The sequence below is a fragment of the Schistocerca cancellata genome, chromosome 6 (assembly GCF_023864275.1).
Source record: "Schistocerca cancellata isolate TAMUIC-IGC-003103 chromosome 6, iqSchCanc2.1, whole genome shotgun sequence".
Taxonomy (NCBI): domain Eukaryota; kingdom Metazoa; phylum Arthropoda; class Insecta; order Orthoptera; family Acrididae; genus Schistocerca; species Schistocerca cancellata.
In genome coordinates this window covers 682,847,091-682,867,165 of record NC_064631.1, presented here as the reverse complement: position 1 = coordinate 682,867,165, position 20,075 = coordinate 682,847,091, and the positions used below count along the sequence as shown (strand labels likewise).

The 20,075-nt window shown below is 41.9% G+C and overlaps 1 protein-coding gene across 1 annotated transcript in view; it reads right to left on the bottom strand.

The window, feature by feature from the left end:
- LOC126088470 (protein madd-4-like) overlaps positions 1-20,075 on the bottom strand; it is a 474,106-nt gene that overhangs the window by 90,048 nt on the left and 363,983 nt on the right. The window contains exon 17 of the mRNA XM_049906612.1: positions 498-714. Coding sequence (XP_049762569.1) covers positions 498-714 — 217 coding nt within the window. The remainder of the gene's footprint in view (positions 1-497; positions 715-20,075) is intronic.

Sequence of the window (20,075 nt, the reverse complement as noted above, 5' to 3'; positions counted from 1 at the left end):
TGTTTTTTTCCAAATTTTTTCATAGTATACACTGGACATATTTAAATGAAAATTTTACAGCCCGATTCGTGAAACAGATCTCAAACAATAGAAAACCCTTATTCTACGATGAAGTCTAGTTGTAAAGTTACTGAGTTAATGAGCCCAAATTTATCCATTTACAAGTCACAAACAACAAAAACAGCAGTCATATGCTATCCGCTTCTGCCTACCAAATAAAACTTGTGAAGGAGGTAAGACAAAAATTTTGTACACTGTCAGCCTACAGCAATACTGTGCAGGATTAGGCAATCAGCATGTATAACTGAAGAGACCAGTGGTGATCTGTAGAGCAGCATTCAAGATAGAATGAGAAACAAAATTTGATTTCATTGCTCATAGATGACAATGCACTGAGGAAATGTACTTTTGAATATTTTTATCTCAAAGGAAAGATTATGATAATATGTGTAGTAAGTTAATAACAGTTACATCCTTTTAATCAATTATTTGTTTACCTCTGAGAGAGATAACTGGCTCCTCTGTTGACTCTTCAGTAATGTTATCCTGCTCTCCCAATTGAAACACAGGATTCTCATTGTCATATTCAAAATAATCATCACCATATTCTTTCTCTTCCTCATTTTGTCTTTTAGTTCCAAATGGTGTAACAGCAGTTTCTGGAATTGTTCGAAGGCCCCTGGGGCTGCTGAAAGCCTGGAAAGGTAAAAATTCCTGTTTCCTTGGTTAATCAGATTCTTTATTAAATGAGTGAGAAAAAATGTACATACTACAAAATTAACCAGGTCAGTTGAGTGAAGGGAAACAACCATATTGCATAATGTTCCACTTCTAGTAAAAATCTTATATGTAACTTGTCTGACAGAAATAAGTTCGTAACCATGGGGTTAAAAACACCACATCAGAAAAAAGAACACAGCAAGGAGTTTAATTTTTTTCCCCCCCTTGAGAATAAGAAAAATAGACCACGATTAAGAACACAATTTCCTTTCAATAGACTCACTTTTACAAATACAGACAGAGGTATGTTTCAAAATTCCTAGATAATTTAACCATATAGAAAATAAATCCTTCCATAACCTAATGAAAGAAAGCGGATTTTCCCCACTTAAAACTTCATTTCATCATCACTGAATTGTAATGCGGTGAATGGGCATTTTTTCATTTTCTCAAACACAAGATAGTACAAAGTTCCAATCTTTATGGTATTCTGTAGTGTGACTGATGGAAAGCAAACTATTTTGTTAGATTACCCCCCCCCCCCCCCCCAATCTCCTTCCTGTCCTTGAACCAAGGACCTTGGTAACGAAGGGTGGCTTGCTTGCATCGACGACACAGACTTCCATTTGATAGGTGCAACCACAATGGAGATTTTCTAAGTGGAGAGAACAGATTAACCTGTGTCTCCTAAGGAGGACCAACCTTTCACTAGTTCATTGACTGATACGGTTTTGTAACATTAACTAACATGGCCATGGTGGTGTGAACAACTGAAAGTAAGGGAATGCTACAGCAGTTATTTTCCCTGAAGGCACACAGTCCTACAGTATAGCTAAATTGTGATACATTGCTAAATTCCAAACATACTCACACTGTTATTGTCTATTAAACTCAATTGTACTCTTCTAAAATTTTTAAGAACAATAGGCCTATTCTCATCCAAAATAAATGTTCTCTAATCTCATTGTACAATTAGGTGAGAAACAGATTGGTTATGAGAATTTTCGAATACTTACAAAACTATACTTTTGTAAGCTACTGGTACAAGTGTTGTGGGCATGTAACTTATTTAATTACAAATCAGTGTTTGTGATTCACAAATTTCACTCAATATCAACACAAATAAAAGAGCATTTTCGAGAACCGTCAGAAGCTACCATTCTCCACTGCATAATCTATGAGCAGTTTGTAGTAAATTTAGTTACTATAGCAGATATTCAAATTAACATATTGTGTTACAGCTAATTTTCCCTTAAAGAGGAATAGTCATATATATTATATGCATTTATTGTAAATTAACTCTGTTTTTGAGTTTGCTAACAACTATAATTAACCTTAAAACACTTTGGAAACTAGTAACTTTTACCACAGGTTTTTGTGTTGTCTTAATAGAGATATCATTTTGTGTTTTTGCTTCAATTCTTACAGGGAATTACCAACCCTTTAGCTCAACAGACTAAAAGATAGTCAGTGGGCTTCATTTAAAGTTTTTTTTTTCACTGCCTTGTAATACATTGCACCAGCCAAAAAGCTGCCCAACTGTGAATGCTGTTCATGAACTGGGATGAGATGGATGATGCTCATAAGCAGCTGGAAATTGCCCTCACTACTGTCAAACAATTAGCAGCTGCTATGAATCAGTGTGTTGGAAGAGCTCCCGAGAGTAGCGACCTGTGGTACTAGTACCAGAGGTACCTCAAGTACTATCCTTTCCTGTGGATTCTGTCTCCTTTACAGAAAGTATAGGATCTGCCATTACTCATCCACTTGACTGCACATGGCATGTCAGTGGTATATCTACACATCCTGTACAGAGTGGATGGGGACCAGGAAGGACTCAGGATGTTGTACCAATCTCTCTAACAAACAAGTTTGAGATTCTGTCTTTCACTGAAACTGAAACTCAGATAATGGGACACAGTTCATATGTTTTGGGGAAACCTGTTTTTTCTGGCATCAAGAGGAAGCAAACAGGAAAGAGGTGGGGTCTATCAATCATCAGCAGTTCAAACATATGGCATAAAGTGGCAGGAGAGGATACCAGGTGCTTTCAGTGTGTACGCCTGGGGGTCTCATTCAACATGTAGAAGAGGGTATTCCAGCAGCCATTGAGGGAACAGGGTGCAACCACCTGCAGATTGTGGTGCATGTTGGAACAAATGATGCCTGTTGTCTGGACTTGGGTAATTCCAGTGACTGGCAGAGAAGGTTGAGAAGACCAACCTAGCATGCGGAGTTTCGATGGGCTTACAATTTGCAACATTATCAACAGCCCTGTTTATCATGGTCCTCTGAGTGGAAGGACTGTACCAGAGACTTTAACAGTTTTATGACAAGCTAGGCAGTGACTTCCTGGACTTGCACCATAGTGTTGAGAACTATAGGTCTCCCTAAATGCATCAGGTGTGCACCACACATCAGAGGCTGCTATCCAGGTAGCTGATTGTGTGTGGGGTGCACATAGGGTATTTTTTTTAGATTATGTGACACTCCACCCAAGCCAAATGATAATAGCTGTAGGAAAAACTGAAGTAACAGTGTAAGACTGAAAGAAATGCCTCCTACAGGTGAGAGTGTTAAAATCTTAATGGTAAACTGCCAAAACATTCGAAACAAAGTGCCAGAGTTTGATCCGCTCATGAAAAGCAATGAAGCTCACTTAATACTAGATACAGAAGGCTGATTGAAACCTGAAACAGAAAGCACTGAGATTTTTTGAGGAAAATTTAAGCATATATCAAAAAGATAGGCAAACGGAAAATGGAGGTGGCGTATTTGTCACAGTAGACAAGAAAATCAAATCCACTGAGATAGAAATTGAAGCTGCATGTGAGTCTGTTTGAGCAAGACTCAGTACCAGGGGTGGGCATAAAATGATAATTGGATCCTTATATCACCCACAATACTCATTTCCTGATGTAACTAAAAACTTTCGAGAAAATCTCAGTTCGCTTGTACGTACATTCACCAACCATACTGTAATCATCTGTAGAGACATCCAACAATTGATTGGGAAAATTACAGTCTTGTTAGTAGTGGATGTGATAGGACATCCTGTGAAAGATTAATGAATGCCTTCTCTGAAAATTACTTAGATAAGATGGTTACGAACCCCACTCATGATGGAAGTATATTGGATCTACCGGTAACAAACGGATTAGAACTCTTTAAGAAGTCCACATCAAAATTGGTATCAGTGACCATGACACGGATGTGGCAACAGTGATTACCAACGTACAATGGACAACTAAAACAGCCAGAAGAAAAAAAAAAAAAAATTGCTTGTGTCTGTGTATATGCGGATGGATATGTGTGTGTGTGCGAGTGTATACCTGTCCTTTTTTCCCCCTAAGGTAAGTCTTTCCGCTCCCGGGATTGGGATGACTCATTACCCTCTCCCTTAAAACCCACATCCTTTCGTCTTTCCCTCTCCTTCCCTCTTTCCTGACGAAGCAACCGTTTGTTGCGAAACTTTGTGTGTATGTTTGTGTTTGTTTGTGTGTCTATCGACCTGCCAGCGCTTTTGTTTCCATGGGAAAAATATATTAAAAAACAAAGATTCTGTGACTTACCAAAAGCAAAAGTGCTGGCAGATAGACACAATTAAAAAAACACACAAAATTTCAAGCTTTTGCAACCCATGGTTGCTTCATCAGGAAAGAGGGAAGGAGAGGGAAAGATGAAAGGATGTGGGTTTTAAGGAAGAGGGTAAGGAGTCATTCCAATCCCGGGAGCGGAAAGACTTATCTTAGGGGGAAAAAAGGACAGGTATTCACTCGCACACACACACATATCCATCCGCACATACACAGACACAAGCAGACATTTGTAAAGGCAAAGAGTTTGGGCAGAGATGTCAGTCAAGGCGGAAGTACAGAGGCAAAGATGTTGTTGAATGACAGGTGAGGTATGAGTGGCGGCAACTTGAAATTAGCAGAGGTTGAGGCCTGGTGGGTAACGAGAAGAGAGGATATACTGAAGGGCAAGTTCCCATCTCCGGAGTTTTGACAGGTTGGTGTTAGTGGGAAGTATCCAGATGACCTGGACGGTGTAACACTGTGCCAAGATGTGCTGGCCGTGCACCAAGGCATGTTTAGCCATAGGGTGATCCTCATTACCAACAAACACTGTCTGCCTGTGTCCATTCATGCGAATGGACAGTTTGTTGCTGGTCATTCCCACATAGAAAGCTTCACAGTGTAGGCAGGTCAGTTGGTAAATCACGTGGGTGCTTTCACACGTGGCTCTGCCTTTGATCGTGTACACCTTCCGGGTTACAGGACTGGTGGGAGGGTGCATGGGACAGGTTTTACACCGGGGGCGGTTACAAGAGTAGGAGCCAGAGGGTAGGGAAGGTGGTTTGGGGATTTCATAGGGATGAACCAAGAGTTTACGAAGGTTAGGTGGACGGCGGAAAGACACTCTTGGTGGAGTGGGGAGGATTTCATGAAGGATGGATCTCATTTCAGGGCAGGATTTGAGGAAGTCGTATCCCTGCTGGAGAGCCACATTCAGAGTCTGATCCAGTCCTGGAAAGTATCCTGTCACAAGTGGGGCACTTTTGGGGTTCTTCTGTGGGAGGTTCTAGGTTTGAGGGGATGAGGAAGTGGCTCTGGTAATTTGCTTCTGTACCAGGTTGGGAGGATAGTTGCGGGATGCGAAAGCTGTTTTCAGGTTGTTGGTGTAATAGTTCAGGGATTCCGGACTGGAGCAGATTCGTTTGCCACGAAGACCTAGGCTGTAGGGAAGGGACTGTTTGATGTGGAATGGGTGGCAGCTGTCATAATGGAGGTACTGTTGCTTGTTGGTGGGTTTGATGTGGACGGACGTGTGAAGCTGGCCATTGGACAGATGGAGGACAATGTCAAGGAAAGTGGCATGGGATTTGGAGTAGGACCAGGTGAATCTGATGGAACCAGAGGAGTTGAGGTTGGAGAGGAAATTCTGGAGTTCTTCTTCACAGTGAGTCCAGATCATGAAGATGTCATCAATAAATCTGTACCTAACTTTGGGTTGGCAGGCCTGGGTAACCAAGAAGGCTTCCTCTAAGTGACCCATAAATAGGTTGGCGTACGAGGGGGCCATCCTGGTACCCATGGCTGTTCCCTTTAATTGTTGGTATGTCTGGCCTTCGAAAGTGAAGAAGTTGTGAGTCAGTATGAAGCTGGCTAAGGTAATGAGGAAAGAGGTTTTAGGTAGGGTGGCTTGTGATCGGCGTGAAAGGAAGTGCTCCATCGCAGCGAGGCCCTGGACATGCAGAATATTTGTGTATAAGGAAGTGGCATCAATGGTTACAAGGATGTTTTCCAGGGGTAACAGATTGGGTAAGGATTCCAGGCATTCGAGAAAGTGGTTGGTGTCTTTGATGAAGGATGGGAGACTGCATGTAATGGGGTGAAGGTGTTGATCTACGTAGGCAGAGAAATAAAAATAAAAATAAAAGAGATTAAATCACTGAGTGTCATGGTGAAAGGAGGGCTGTGTAGTGCTGGAATGGGGACAGGGAGGGGGCTGGATGGGTGAGGACAGTGACTAACGAAGGTTGAGGCCAGGAGGCTTACGGGAACGTAGGATGTATTGCAGGGAAAGATCCCACCTGCGTAATTCAGAAATGCTGGTGTTGGTGGGAAGGATGCATATGGCACAGGCTGTGAAGCAGTCATTGAGATGAGGCGTATCATGTTTGACAGCATGTTCAGCTACAGGGTGGTCCACTTGTTTTTTGGCCACGGTTTGTCGGTGGCTGTTCATGCGGGCAGACAGCTTATTGGTTGTCATGCCTACATAGAATGCAGCACAGTGATTGTAGATTAGCTTGTAGATTACATGACTGGTTTCACACGTAGCCCTGCCTTTGATGTGATAGGTAATGTTAGTGACTGGACTGGAGTAGGTGGTGGTAGGAGGATGTATGGGACAGGTCTTGCATCTAGGTCTATTATAGGGTATGAGCCAAGAGGTAAGGGATTGGGAGCACGGATTGTGTAAGGATGGACGAGCATATTGTGTAAATTCGGTGGACGGCGGAATACCATGGTAGGAGGGGTGGGAAGGATAGTAGGTAGGACATTTCTCATTTCAGGGCATGACAACAGGTAGTTGAAACCCTGGCAGAGAATGTAATTCAGTTGCTCCAGTCCCAGATGGTTCTGAGTCACGAGGGGAACGCTCCTCTGTGGTCAAACTGTGGGACTTTGGGAGGTGGTGGGAGACTGGAAAGATAAGGAATGGGAGATATGTTTTTGTACAAGGATGGGATGATAATTACGGTCAGTGAAGGCTTTAGTGAGACCCTCGGTATATTTAGAGAGGGACTGCTCATCACAGCAGATGCGATGACCACGGGTGGCTAGGCTGTACAGAAGGGACTTCTTGGTATGAAACGGGTGGCAGCTGTCGAAGTGGAGGTATTGTTGGTGGTTAGTAGGCTTGATATGGATGGAGGTACTGATGTAGCCATCTCTGAGGCAAAGATCAACATCTAGAAAGGTGGCTTGTTGTGTTGAGTTGGACCAGGTGAAGCAAATGGGGAGAAGTTGTTGAGGTTCTGGAGGAATGTGAATAAGTTGTCCTCTCCTTCAATACAGATAGCAAAGATGTCATCAATGAATCTGAACCAGGTGAGGGGTTTAGGATTCTGGGTTTTTAGGAAGGATTCCTCTAGGTGGTCCATGAATAGGTTAGCACAGGATGGTGCCATGCGGGTGCAGATAGCCGTACTGTGGATTTGTTTGTAGGTAACGCCTTCAAGGGAGAAGTAATTTTGGGTGAGGATATCGGTGGTCATGGAGACTAGGAAGGAGGTTGTTGGTTTGGAATCCATAGAGTATCTGGAAAGGTAGTGTTCGATAGCAGTAAGGCCATGGGCATTAGGAATGTTAGTGTACAGTGAGGTTGCATCAGTAGTGATGAGCAGGGCACCGTGTGGTAAAGGGAGAGGAACTGTGAAGAGTCGGTTGAGGAAATGGTTGGTATCTTTTATATAGGAGGATATCTACATCTACATCTACATCTTCATCTACATTTAAATCCATACTCCGCAAGCCACCTGACGGTGTGTGGCGGAGGGTACCTTGAGTACCTCTATCGGTTCTTCCTTCTATTCCAGTCTCGTATTGTTCGTGGAAAGAAGGATTGCCGGTATGCCTCTGTGTGGGCTCTAATCTCTCTGATTTTATCCTCATGGTCTCTTCGTGAGATGTACGTAGGAGGGAGCAATATATGCTTGACTCTTCGGTGAAGGTATGTTCTCGAAACTTCAACAAAAGCCCGTACCGAGCTACTGCGCGTCTCTCCTGCAGAGTCTTCCACTGGAGTTTATCTACCAACTCCGCACTGCTTTCGCAATTACTAAATGATCCTGTAACAAAGCGCGCTGCTCTCCGTTGGATATTCTATATCTCTTCTATCAACCCTATCTGGTATGGATCCCACACTGCTGAGCAGTATTCAAGCAGCAGGCGAACAAGCGTACTGTAACCTACTTCCTTTGTTTTCGGATTGCATTTCCTTAGGATTCTTCCAATGAATCTCAGTCTGGCATCTGCTTTACCGACGATCAACATTATATGATCATTCCATTTTAAATCACTCCTAATGTGTACTCCCAGATAATTTATGGTATTAAATGCTCCCAGTTGCTGGCCTGCTATATTGTAGCTAAATGATAAGGAATCTTTCTTTCTATGTATTCGCAGCACTTTACAATTGTCTGCATTGGGATTCAATTGCCATTCCCTGCACCATGCGTCAATTCGCTGCAGATCCTCCTGCATTTCAGTACAATTTTCCATTGTTACAACCTCTCGATATACCACAGCATCATCCGCAAAAAGCATCAGTGAACTTCCGATGTCATCCACAAGGTCATTTATGTATATTGTGAATAGCAATGGTCCTACGACACTCCCCTGTGGCACACCTGAAATCACTCTTACTTTGGAAGACTTCTCTCCATTGAGAATGACATGCTGCATTCTGTTATCTAGGAAATCTACAATCCAATCACACAAATGGTCTGGTAGTCCATATGCTCTTACTTTGTTCATTAAACGACTGTGGGGAACTGTATCGAATGCCTTGCGGAAGTCAAGAAACACGGCATCTATCTGTGAACCCATGTCTATGGCCCTCTGAGTCTCGTGGACGAATAGCACGAGGTGGGTTTCACACAACCATCTTTTTTGGAACCCATGCTGATTCCTACAGAGTAGATTTCTAGTCTCCAGGAAAGTCATTATACTCAAACATAATACGTGTTCTAAAATTCTACAACTGATCGACGTTAGAGATATAGGTCTATAGTTCTGCACATCTGTTCGATGTCCCTTCTTGAAAACGGGGATGACCTGTGCCACTTTCCAATCCTTTGGAACACTACGCTCTTCTAGAGACCTACAGTACACCGCTGCAAGAAGGGGCGCAAGTTCCTTCGCGTACTCTGTGTAAGATCGAACAGGTATCCCATCAGGTCCAGTGGCCTTTCCTCTTTTGACCAATTTTAATTGTTTCTCTATCCCTCTGTCATCTATTTCGATATCTACCACTTTGTCATCTTTGCGACAATGCAGTCTTCCTCTGTGAAACAGCTTTGGAAAAGACATTTAGTATTTCGGCCTTTAGTCTGCCATCCTCTGTTTCAGTACCATTTTGGTCACAGAGCGTCTGGACATTTTGTTTTGATCCCCTTCCACTTTGACATAATACCAAAATTTCTTAGGATTTTCTGCCAAGTCAGTACATAGAACTTTACTTTCAAATTCATTGAACGCCTCTCGCATAGCCCTCCTCACACTACATTTTTCTTCACGTAATTTTTGTTTGTCTGCAAGGCTTTGGCTATGTTTATGTTTGCTGTGAAGTTCCCTTTGCTTCGACAGCAGTTTTCTAACTTGTTTCTGAATAGGTTGGAGGTGTTGGTCTATGAGAGCAGAGATTCTCTCAGTGGGGGCACAGTAACCGGCCACAATGGGGCCTTCCTATGCTAACCTATTCAGGGGCCAGCTAGAGGAATCCTTCCTAAAAAACCCAGAATCCTAAACCCCACACCTGGTTCAGATTCATTGATGATATCTTTGCTATCTGGATTGAAGGAGAGGACACCTTATTCACATTCCTCCAGAACCTCAACAACTACTCCCCCATTTGCTTCACCTGGTCCTACTCAACACAACAAGCCACCTTCCTAGATGTTGATCTTTGCCTCAAAGATGGCTACATCAGTACCTCCATCCATATCAAACCTACTAACCACAAGCAATACCTCCACTTCGACAGCTGCCACCCGTTTCATACCAAGAAGTCCCTTCTGTACAGCCTAGCCACCCATGGTCATTGCATCTGCTGTGACGATCAGTCCCTCTCTAAATGTACCGAGAGTCTCACTAAAGCCTTCACTGACCGTAATTATCATCCCATCCTTGTACAAAAACAAATCTCCCATTCCCACCGCCCAAAGTCCCACAGTCCAGCCACAGAGGAGCATTCCCCTCGTGACTCAGTACCATCTGGGATTGGAGCAACTGAATTACATTCTCTGCCAGGGTTTCGACTACCTGTTGTCATGCCCTGAAATGAAAATGTCCTACCTACTATCCTTCCCACCCCTCCTACCATGGTATTCCACCGTCCACCGAACCTACCCACACTCGTCCATCCTTACACAACCCGTTCTCCCAATCCCTTACCTCATGGCTCATATCCCATAATAGACCTAGATGCAAGACCTGTCCCATACATCCTCCTACCACCACGTACTTCAGTCCAGTCACTAACATTACCTATCACATCAAAGGCAGGGCTACGTGTGAAACCAGTCATGCGATCTACAAGCTAAGCTGCAACCACTGTGCTGCATTCTATGTAGGCATGACAACCAATAAGCTGTCTGTCCACATGAATGGTCACCGACAAACTGAGGCCAAAAAACAAGTGGACCACCCTGTAGCTGAACACGCTGCCAAACATGATACCCCTCATCTCAATGACTGCTTCACAGCCTGTGCCATATGGATCCTTCCCACAAACACCAGCATTTCTGAATTGCGCAGGTGGGAACTTTCCCTGCAATACATCCTATGTTCCTGTAACCCTCCTGGCCTCAACCTTTGTTAGTCACTGTCCTCACCCATCCAGCCCCCTCCCTGTTCCCATTCCAGCCCTACACAGCCCTCATTTCACCACGACACTCAGTCTTTTAATCTCTTCTATTTTTATTTTTATTTCTCTCCTTTGCGCTACTTATGCCCTCCCCCTCCACACCTTCTCTCCTACCCTCCATCTAAACTGCAACACTTCACTTCACTGTCCACCACTCCCACCATACTATCCCTCCCAATCCCCACACCAGCCTCCTCCTTACCCCCACCCAGTCGCCACTCCCATCATCACTGGTGCTGCTGATCGCAGTGTAGTTTCAGCTCTCCGAGACTGCAGATGTGTGTGCAAGTTGCGCTTGCATGAGCGTGTGTATTTGTGTGTCTACTGCTGACAAAGGCCTTAATGGCCGAAAGCTATGATTCTGTGAATCTTTTTATTGTGCCTATTGTGGCTCAGCATCTCTGCTATATGGTGAGTAGCAACTTTCCTTCTCTCGTGTTGTTATATGTTAAGTAAATTAGATAAAAAAAATCAGTACTATCATATCTCAATGAGGAACTTGAAACTTTCAGCACAGGGCAGGAGCATGTAGAGGAACTTTTGCTTAAGTTTAAAAGAATAGTTGACCCTGCACTGGACAGGTACACACCCAGTAGAACAGTTCATAATGGGATGCAATCTCGATAGTATACAAAACTTCCTGGCAGATTAAAACTGTGTGCCCGACCGAGACTCGAACTCGGGACCTTTGCCTTTTGCGGGCAAGTGCTCTATCAACTGAGCTACCGAAGCATGACTCACGCCCGGTCTCACAGCTTTACTTCTGCCAGTATCTCATCTCCTACCTTCCAAACTTTACAGAAGCTCTCCTGAAAGAAAGGATATTGCGGAGACATGGCTTAGCCACAGCCTGGGGGATGTTTCCAGAATGAGATTTTCACTCTGCAGTGGAGTGTGCGCTGATATGAAACTTCCTGGCAGATTAAAACTGTGTGCCCGACCGAGGCAAGTGCTACTACTGGCAGAAGTAAAGCTGTGAGACCGGGCGTGAGTCGTGCTTCGGTAGCTCAGTTGGTAGAGCACTTGCCCGCGAAAGGCAAAGGTCCCGAGTTCGAGTCTCGGTCGGGCACACAGTTTTAATCTGCCAGGAAGTTTCATATCAGTGCACACTCCGCTGCAGAGTGAAAATCTCATTCTCGATAGTATACAGACACTATAAGGAAAAATCATGTGACAATATTCTGCTACAGTAGTCATTGAAGGCATCACACATTGCTCTCTTGACAGCCAAATGTGTTTCATTCAGCATCTCTTTATCTCCATCCCTACATTATGTTTAACACCTACTATGCAGTAGTCTCTGTTTCTTTAAACACAACTGAAGCCGAATATTGTCACACAATATTTCAGAAAACCCAAATAAATTCTGGTTGTATGTAAAGGCTGTTAGTGGCACCAAAGTTAGTGTCCATCCCTAGTGAATGAGACAGGAACTGAAATTGAGGGTAGCAAAGAAAAAGCTGAAATGGTTAACTCTGTTTTCAAATGTTCCTTTACAAAGGAATATCCATGAGAACTTCCACAATGTAATCCTCGTACCACTGAAATCGTTAAAAGTGAACAAAGCTCCAGGGCCCAATGGAATCCCTGTCACATTCTATACTGAATTGTCAGCTGAGTTAGCCCCTCTTCTAACTATAATCTACTGAAGATCCCTCAAACAAAAAAAAAAAAATTATTAAAAAGAGTCATTTAAAAAAAGCACAGGTCACACCCGTCCACAAGAAGAGTAGTAGAAGTGATCCACAAAACTACCATCCAATATCCTTTACATTGATTTCTTATAGAATCTTAGAACATATTCTGGACTTAAACATAATGAGGTAACTTGAGAAGGCTTTGGATCATGACAACCAGGTAAGTGCAGTATCTCTCGATTTCCAAAAAGCATTTGACTCAGTATCACACCTATGATTATTGTCAAAGGTATGATAATATGGGGCATCAAGTGGAATTTGTGAATGGATTGAGGACTTTTTGGTAGGAAGGTCACAGTATGCTATCTTTGATGGAGAGTCATTGTCAGATGTATAAGTAACTGCGTGTGCCCCAGGGAAGTGTGTTGAGACCCTTGTTGTTCATGTTGTATATTAACGACCTTGTAGACAATATTAATAGTAACTGCAGACTTTTTGCAGATGAGGCAGTTATCTATAATGAAGTACTATCTTAAAGAAGGTGCATAAATTTTCAGTCAGCTCTTGATAAGGTTTCAAAGTGGTGCAAAGATTGGCAAATTGCTTTGAATATTCAGAAATGTAAAATAGTGCACTTCACAAAACAAAAAAATATAGCATCCTATGACTATAACATTAATGAGTCACTGCTGGAATTTGGCATCTCATACAAATACCTGGTCATAATATGAGAGAAGGAAAGTTGCTACTCATCATACAGCAGAGATGCTGAGTCACAATAGGCACAATAAAAAGATTCACTTTCGGCCATTAAGGCCTTGTCAGCAGTAGATACACATACACACACACTCACCCAAGCACAACTTGCACACACGTCTGCAGACTCAGGGAGCTGAAACTGCAGATGTGTGTGCAAGTTGCCCTTGTGTGTGTGTGTGTGTGTGTGTGTGTGTGTGTGTGTGTCTACAGCTGACAAAGGCCTTAATGGCCGAAAGCTATGATTGTGTAAGTCTTTTTATTGTGCCTATCACGACTCAGCATATCCGCTATATGGTGAGTGGCAACTTTCCTTCTCTCATATTGTTACATTCCATCCTGGATTTTCCATTGCTTGAAATATCTGGTCATGACATTTTGTAGGAATACAAAATGGAATGATCTCATAGGCTCAACTGTGGGTTAAGAAGGTGGTAGACTTTGGTTTATTGGTAGAATACTGAGGAAGTATGCAAAGGAATTGCTTGCAAATCACTCGTACAACCAGTCCTAGAATATTAATTAAGTGTGTGGAACCAATACCAAATAGGACTATATAGGAATATTGAACAAATACAGAGAAGGGCAGCAAGAATAGTCACAGGTTTGTTTGATCCATGGGAGAGTGCCATAGCGATAATGAAGCAACTGAAATGGAAAGCTCTTGAAGATAGATATAAACTATCCCAAGAAAGACTGTTAACAAAGTTTCAAGAACTGGCATTAAATGATGACTCAACATATTGCTCACACAGGATTGTGAGGATAAGATCAGAATAATTACTGCATGCACAGAAGCATTCAGAGAGTCATCTTCCCACCCTCCTTGCATGAATGGGAAAGGAAAAAGTGCTAATAAGTGGTACAGTGGAACACATCCTCTGCCATGTACCTCACAGTGGTTTGTAGTGTAAAGATGTAGATGTAGACAGAATGAGTATGGCAATCTGTTGAGTAAAATATTCTGGAGGTGAAATAGTCTCACTCAGACCTTTGAGTGAGGACTACTCAGAAGGATACTGACATCAGAAAAAACAAAACTAGCTTTCTACGGGTCAGAATGTAGAACATTAAATTTCATAACTGAGTAGGTAAAGCAGAGAATTTCAAAAGGGAAATGGATAGGTTGAAGTCAGATACAGTGGGAATTAGGGTTGTGCACTGGCAGGAAGAATATGAGCTCTGGTCAAGTGAGTACAGGACTACTAACACAAAATCAAACAAAAGTTGCAGGAATAGGTCTAATAATGAACAAGAAAATAGAAATCTAAGTAAGTTACTAAGTACAGCATAGTAACTGCATTGTCATAGCCAAGACAGGTACAAAGCCAACACCCACCACAGTAGTACAAGTATATACACCTACCAACTCTGCAGATGATGATCAAACAAGAGAAATTATTGTTAGTTATGGAAGACAAAAGTTTTACTGTTACTAGGGACTGTACTTTAACAGCAGGAAAAGGAGAAAGGAGGAGGAAGAAGAATAGCAGGACAATATGGACTTGGGGAAAGGAATGAAAGTGGAAGGTCCCTGGCAAAATTTTGCACAAGGCAGAATTTAATCATTGCTAACACTTGGTTTAAGAATAATTGAAGAAGGCTGTGTGCATGGAGGAGACCTGGAGAAAACAGAAGATTTCAGAAAGATTATGTAACACTATGACAGTGCTTTCCAAACATATTTTAAGCTGTAAAACATTTCTATGGGCTGAAGTGGACTCTGATCAGTAGCTATTGTTCGTAAACTGCAGATTAAAGCCGAAGGAATTGGAGAAAGGTTGAAAACTGACGAGATGAGACTTGAGTAAATTGAAAGAAGCAGAAGTTGTTGAAAATTTCAAAGAGGGCATTAGGTAATGGTTGGCCAAAACAGGGGAAGGCTTACAATAGAAGACAAATGGGTGTCTCTGAGAGATGAAATAAAGAGGGCAGCAAGGGATCAAACAGGGAAATAGAAAAGATCTAGTAGAAATCCTTGGAAGCACAGGAGATATTGAATTTAATTGTAAAAAGGAGAAAATATAAAAATGAAGCAGGCAAAGGGGAATACAGAGGTCTAAAAATGAGACTGACAGAAAATGTCAAAGAAGGAATGGTTATAAGACATCCCCAAAGCTGCAGAACCATGAAAGGTAGGCAAAAAATAGATTTCACCTATAAGCAAAGAACGAAGAGGGAAAAGGCAGAAGGAGTGTACAAACAGGCTATACAAAGGAAATCAACTTTAAGATAATGTACTAGAAGGGCAAGTGGAAGTAAATGAAGATGAAATGAGAGATATGATGATGTAAGAAGAACTGGACAGAGCAGTGGAAAACCTAAGCTGAAACAAGGCCCTGGAGTAGGTGACATTCCTTCAAAATTACTGACATCCCTTTGAGGGAAAGCCTGACAAAACTATTCCATCTGGTGTGCAAATACTCTCAGACTTCATGAAGAATGTAATATTTCAATTCCAAAGAATACAGGCGTTGATAGGCATGTACATTACAGAATTTTCAGCCAAATAAATCATTGTGTCAAAATACTAACACAATTTATTTACAGAAGAATGGAGATATCTGTAGAATCCAATCTCAGGGAATATCAGTTTGGGTTCCAGTCGGAACATATGAAACAGAACTGATCACATGACCTATCATTGAAGGTAGGTTGAGGAAAGACAAACTTATGTCTATGGAATTTGTAGATTTAGAGAAAGCTTTTAACAAGGTTGACTGGAAAGGAATTTTTAAAATTATGAAGATAGCATGGACAAAATACAGTACTAGTACAGAAACCACCCTGCAGTTGTAAGAGACTAACAATATGAAAAGGAAGCTATATTTGAGAAGGGAGGAAGACAAGTTTGTAGCCTATCTGCAACATTATTCAATTTGTACATTGAGCAAGCAGTAATTGACACCAAGGAGGAATATGGAAAGATATTGACGTACAGGGAGAAGAAACAAAAACTTCAAGGTTTACCAAAGACAGTGTAATTCTGCTAGAGACAGCAAATATTGGATTGGATTGGATGCACTTTTTGATCCAATAGATTCATAGTGAGGAGATCCTCCAGGATGTAAAACATGTCAAAAAACTAGAATCCACAAACAGGAACAAATATAGTGGAACCTTGAATAACACGCATAATTCATTCCGGAATATTACTCGCAGAGCGAAACACTCATTAAGCAAAACAATTTATCCCATATAAATTAATGTCCCAATAACGTGTTTCATGCAGAAAGAGTACTAAAACTTTTATCTTACTTATGCCATTTATTCAGAGAAAATTATAAATATAGCATTATGCACTTTATCTTTCATGATACATAACTAATTCGTTTTTACTAGGAAACTATCTACGGTCATTTGTTGCTGCGCGGGATTAGCCGAGCGGTCTAAGGCGCTGCAGTCAGGGACTGTGCGGCTGATCCCGGCGGAGGTTCAAGTCCTCCCTTGGGCATCGGTGTGTGTTTTTGTCCTAAGGATAATTTAGGTTAAGTAGTGTGTAAGCTTAGGGACTGATGACCTTAACAGTTAAGTCCCATAAGATTTCACACACATTTGAACTTTTGTTCCTTCCTATGGTTCAACACTTGGTGAAAATGTGATTCAGCATTATAATCAAATAAATTTGAAGCATGCGTAAGCACTGCTTTATTGGGTTGATGATTTTCAATGTACAATGCAACCAATTCCCATGCTTTCAGCATTTCTCTTATTGCGCCAGTGGATTTCTGCTTTGCTGTTACCATGTCTTCCTCCTTCTCACCGAGCGAGGTGGCGCAGTGGTTAGCACACTGGACTCGCATTCGGGAGGATGACGGTTCAATCCCGTCTCCGGCCATCCTGATTTAGGTTTTCCGTGATTTCCCTAAATCGCTTCAGGCAAATGCCGGGATGGTTCCTTTGAAAGGGCACGGCCGATTTCCTTCCCCATCCTTCCCTAATCCGAGCTTGCGCTCCGTCTCTAATGACCTCGTTGTCGACGGGACGTTAAACACTAATATCCTCCTTCTCTCCTCCTTCTCTGAACAACTCCTCTCCTCAACGTCCTGCTGTGAAACACACTGCAACTCAATAAGCTCTTCAGTGGTTATTTCTTGGCTGTGAGCGTCTGCAAGCTCATCGATATCATTGTTAACCACTTCTAGTCCCACACTCCTGGCCAAAGATACAATCTTGTTGACTACAGGCTCCACAGATATTGACTCATAAGCCTCAGAATCACATTTGACAATGCTCTCTGGCCAAAGCTTGTTCCAAGCAGAAGTGAGATTTCTCTTGGTAACCCCTTCACATGCCTTTTCAGTCATCCTGACACAGTCAATGATGTTGAAGTTATATTTCCAAAACTCTCTAAGAGATTGGTAGCTTTAGTCGATTCACAGCAATGATCAAAGAATGCTTTAGTGTAGAGTTTCTTAAAGTTAGAAATAATCTGCTGGTCCATAGGCCAGAGTAATGGAGAATCTTTTTTCCAGAATAGAGCCGTCTTGTCACAATTAAAAATCTGTTGCAGCAGATAACCCTCAGAATCTACGAGCATCTTGAAGTTGCTGATGAAGTTCTTTGCTACCTTTGTGTCAGAGCTGGCTGCTTTGCTGTGCCTCACAATGCTGTGGATGCTAGTTCTTCTCTTAAACTTCTCAACCCACCCATAGCTTCCCTTAAACACTTGTTCGGCCACTGATGTCATCTTAATGAGGTTGGCAAAAATCATTCTCACCTTCTCACAAATGATGTTCTTGTTAATAGTGTTGCCTTGCAGTTGCTTTTCATTTACCCACATAAGGGGCAACCTTTCGACTTCTCTGAGGATACAAAACAGTTGTTTAGATACTCTTGTCACTCCCTTTGAAGCACCTATCTCCTTCATCTTGTTCTTGTTCTTGAGGATAGTGCAAATACATAATGTTGACCAATTGTAGGTGTGTGCTAAATCAGTAACATTCACACCAGGTTCACATTTTTAATGATTTTACATTTCATTTCTAAGGCCATTTTCTTTCTCTTATGGTCATCTTCTTATGGCTTTATCTTTGGGGACAGGTTATTAAAATTTGCACACAAAAAACACTTTGTAAACACAAGTTTAGAAAAATGTGTGATTACAAGCTGCACTAAGATGGTAGCAGAAACAGTGCTAAACCCAGACTGCAGTACGTACTAAAGACATTGTTCATATGAAATGTGTTAGTATTGTTGAATGTTTCCCTGCCAATAGCTACACTAAATCAATGTAACTCATTATCCAAAACATTGTTCATCAAGCGAGTAATTATTTTTTTTACAATTTCTTTTGGTCGTTTGCAAATTATGCATTATTGGAGGTGCACATTGAGCAGGGTTCCACTGTACAATAATATATCTTGCACAGACGTTAAGTGAAATGGTTCTCATGCATGTGGAATAAAGTAAAAAAATCTTAAACATATTTTCATTTACTTGATATGAATATAATAGAGGGAAACATTCCACGTGGGAAAAATATATTTAAAAAGAAAGATGATGAGACTTACCCAACAAAAGCGCTGGCAGGTCGATAGACACACAAATAAACACAAACATACACACTAAACTCTAGCTTTCGCAACCAACGGTTGCCTCGTCAGGAAAGAGGGAAGGAGAAGGAAAGACAAAAGGATATGGGTTTTAAGGGAGAGGGTAAGGAGTCATTCCAATCCCGGGAGCGGAAAGACTTACCTTAGGGGGAAGAAAGGACAGGTTACACTCGCATACACACACATATCCATCCATACATACAAGACACAAGCAGACAATCCTTATTTATGATTTTGTTCAGAGCTGTAGTGCGAGTGTAACCTGTCCTTTCTTCCCCCTAAGGTAAGTCTTTCCGCTCCCGGGATTGGAATGACTCCTTACCCTCTCCCTTAAAACCCATATCCTTTTGTCTTTCCTTCTCCTTCCCTCTTTCCTGACGAGGCAACCGTTGGTTGCGAAAGCTAGAGTTTAGTGTGTATGTTTGTGTTTATTTGTGTGTCTATCGACCTGCCAGCGCTTTTGTTGGGTAAGTCTCATCATCTTTCTTTTTAAATATATTTTCATTTACTTGGTAATAGTAAAGTTATTGCAAAACATGTAAATGTTCAATACATTAAGGCATATATGACAGTTCATAGGCTATTGTAGCCATGCATCATCAAACAGAAAAATCATTTTACAATCCTTATTTATGATTTTGTTCAGAGCTGTAGTGCAGCAGCTGCAGAATACTGCACCAAAGATAAAAACTCAGTCATCAACTGCACAAGAAAACCGTTCTCTGGATCACTTAACTGGTTTTGACAGTTTAAACTGTCATCTTCAGAAATGAAACAGGCTCAACTCATTAGTAAGCCAATGTCAAAAATATGATATGTGCAATGAGTGGCATGTATCATATATTTTTAGAGATGTCACTCTGTTTTATTGACTCTGTAGCAAATTTATTGACTCTGTAGGAAAGGTCACAACTGTCCACTTTTTATTTTTGGTGTTGGCTTGCTATATATGTTACAGAACATACTGAATTCAATAGCGTAACTAAATATCCCCCCCCCCCCCCCATGAACAATGGACCTTGCCATTGGTGGGGAGGCTTGCGTGCCTCAGCAATACAGATAGCCATACAGTAGGTGCAACCACAATGGAGGGGTACCTGTTGAGAGGCCAGACAAACGTGTGGCTCCTGAAGAGGGGCAGCACCCATTTTAGTAGTTGCAGGGGCAACTGTCTGGATGATTAACTGATCTGGCCTTGTAACACTAACAAAAATGGTCTTTCTGTGCTGGTAGTGTGAATGGCTGAAAG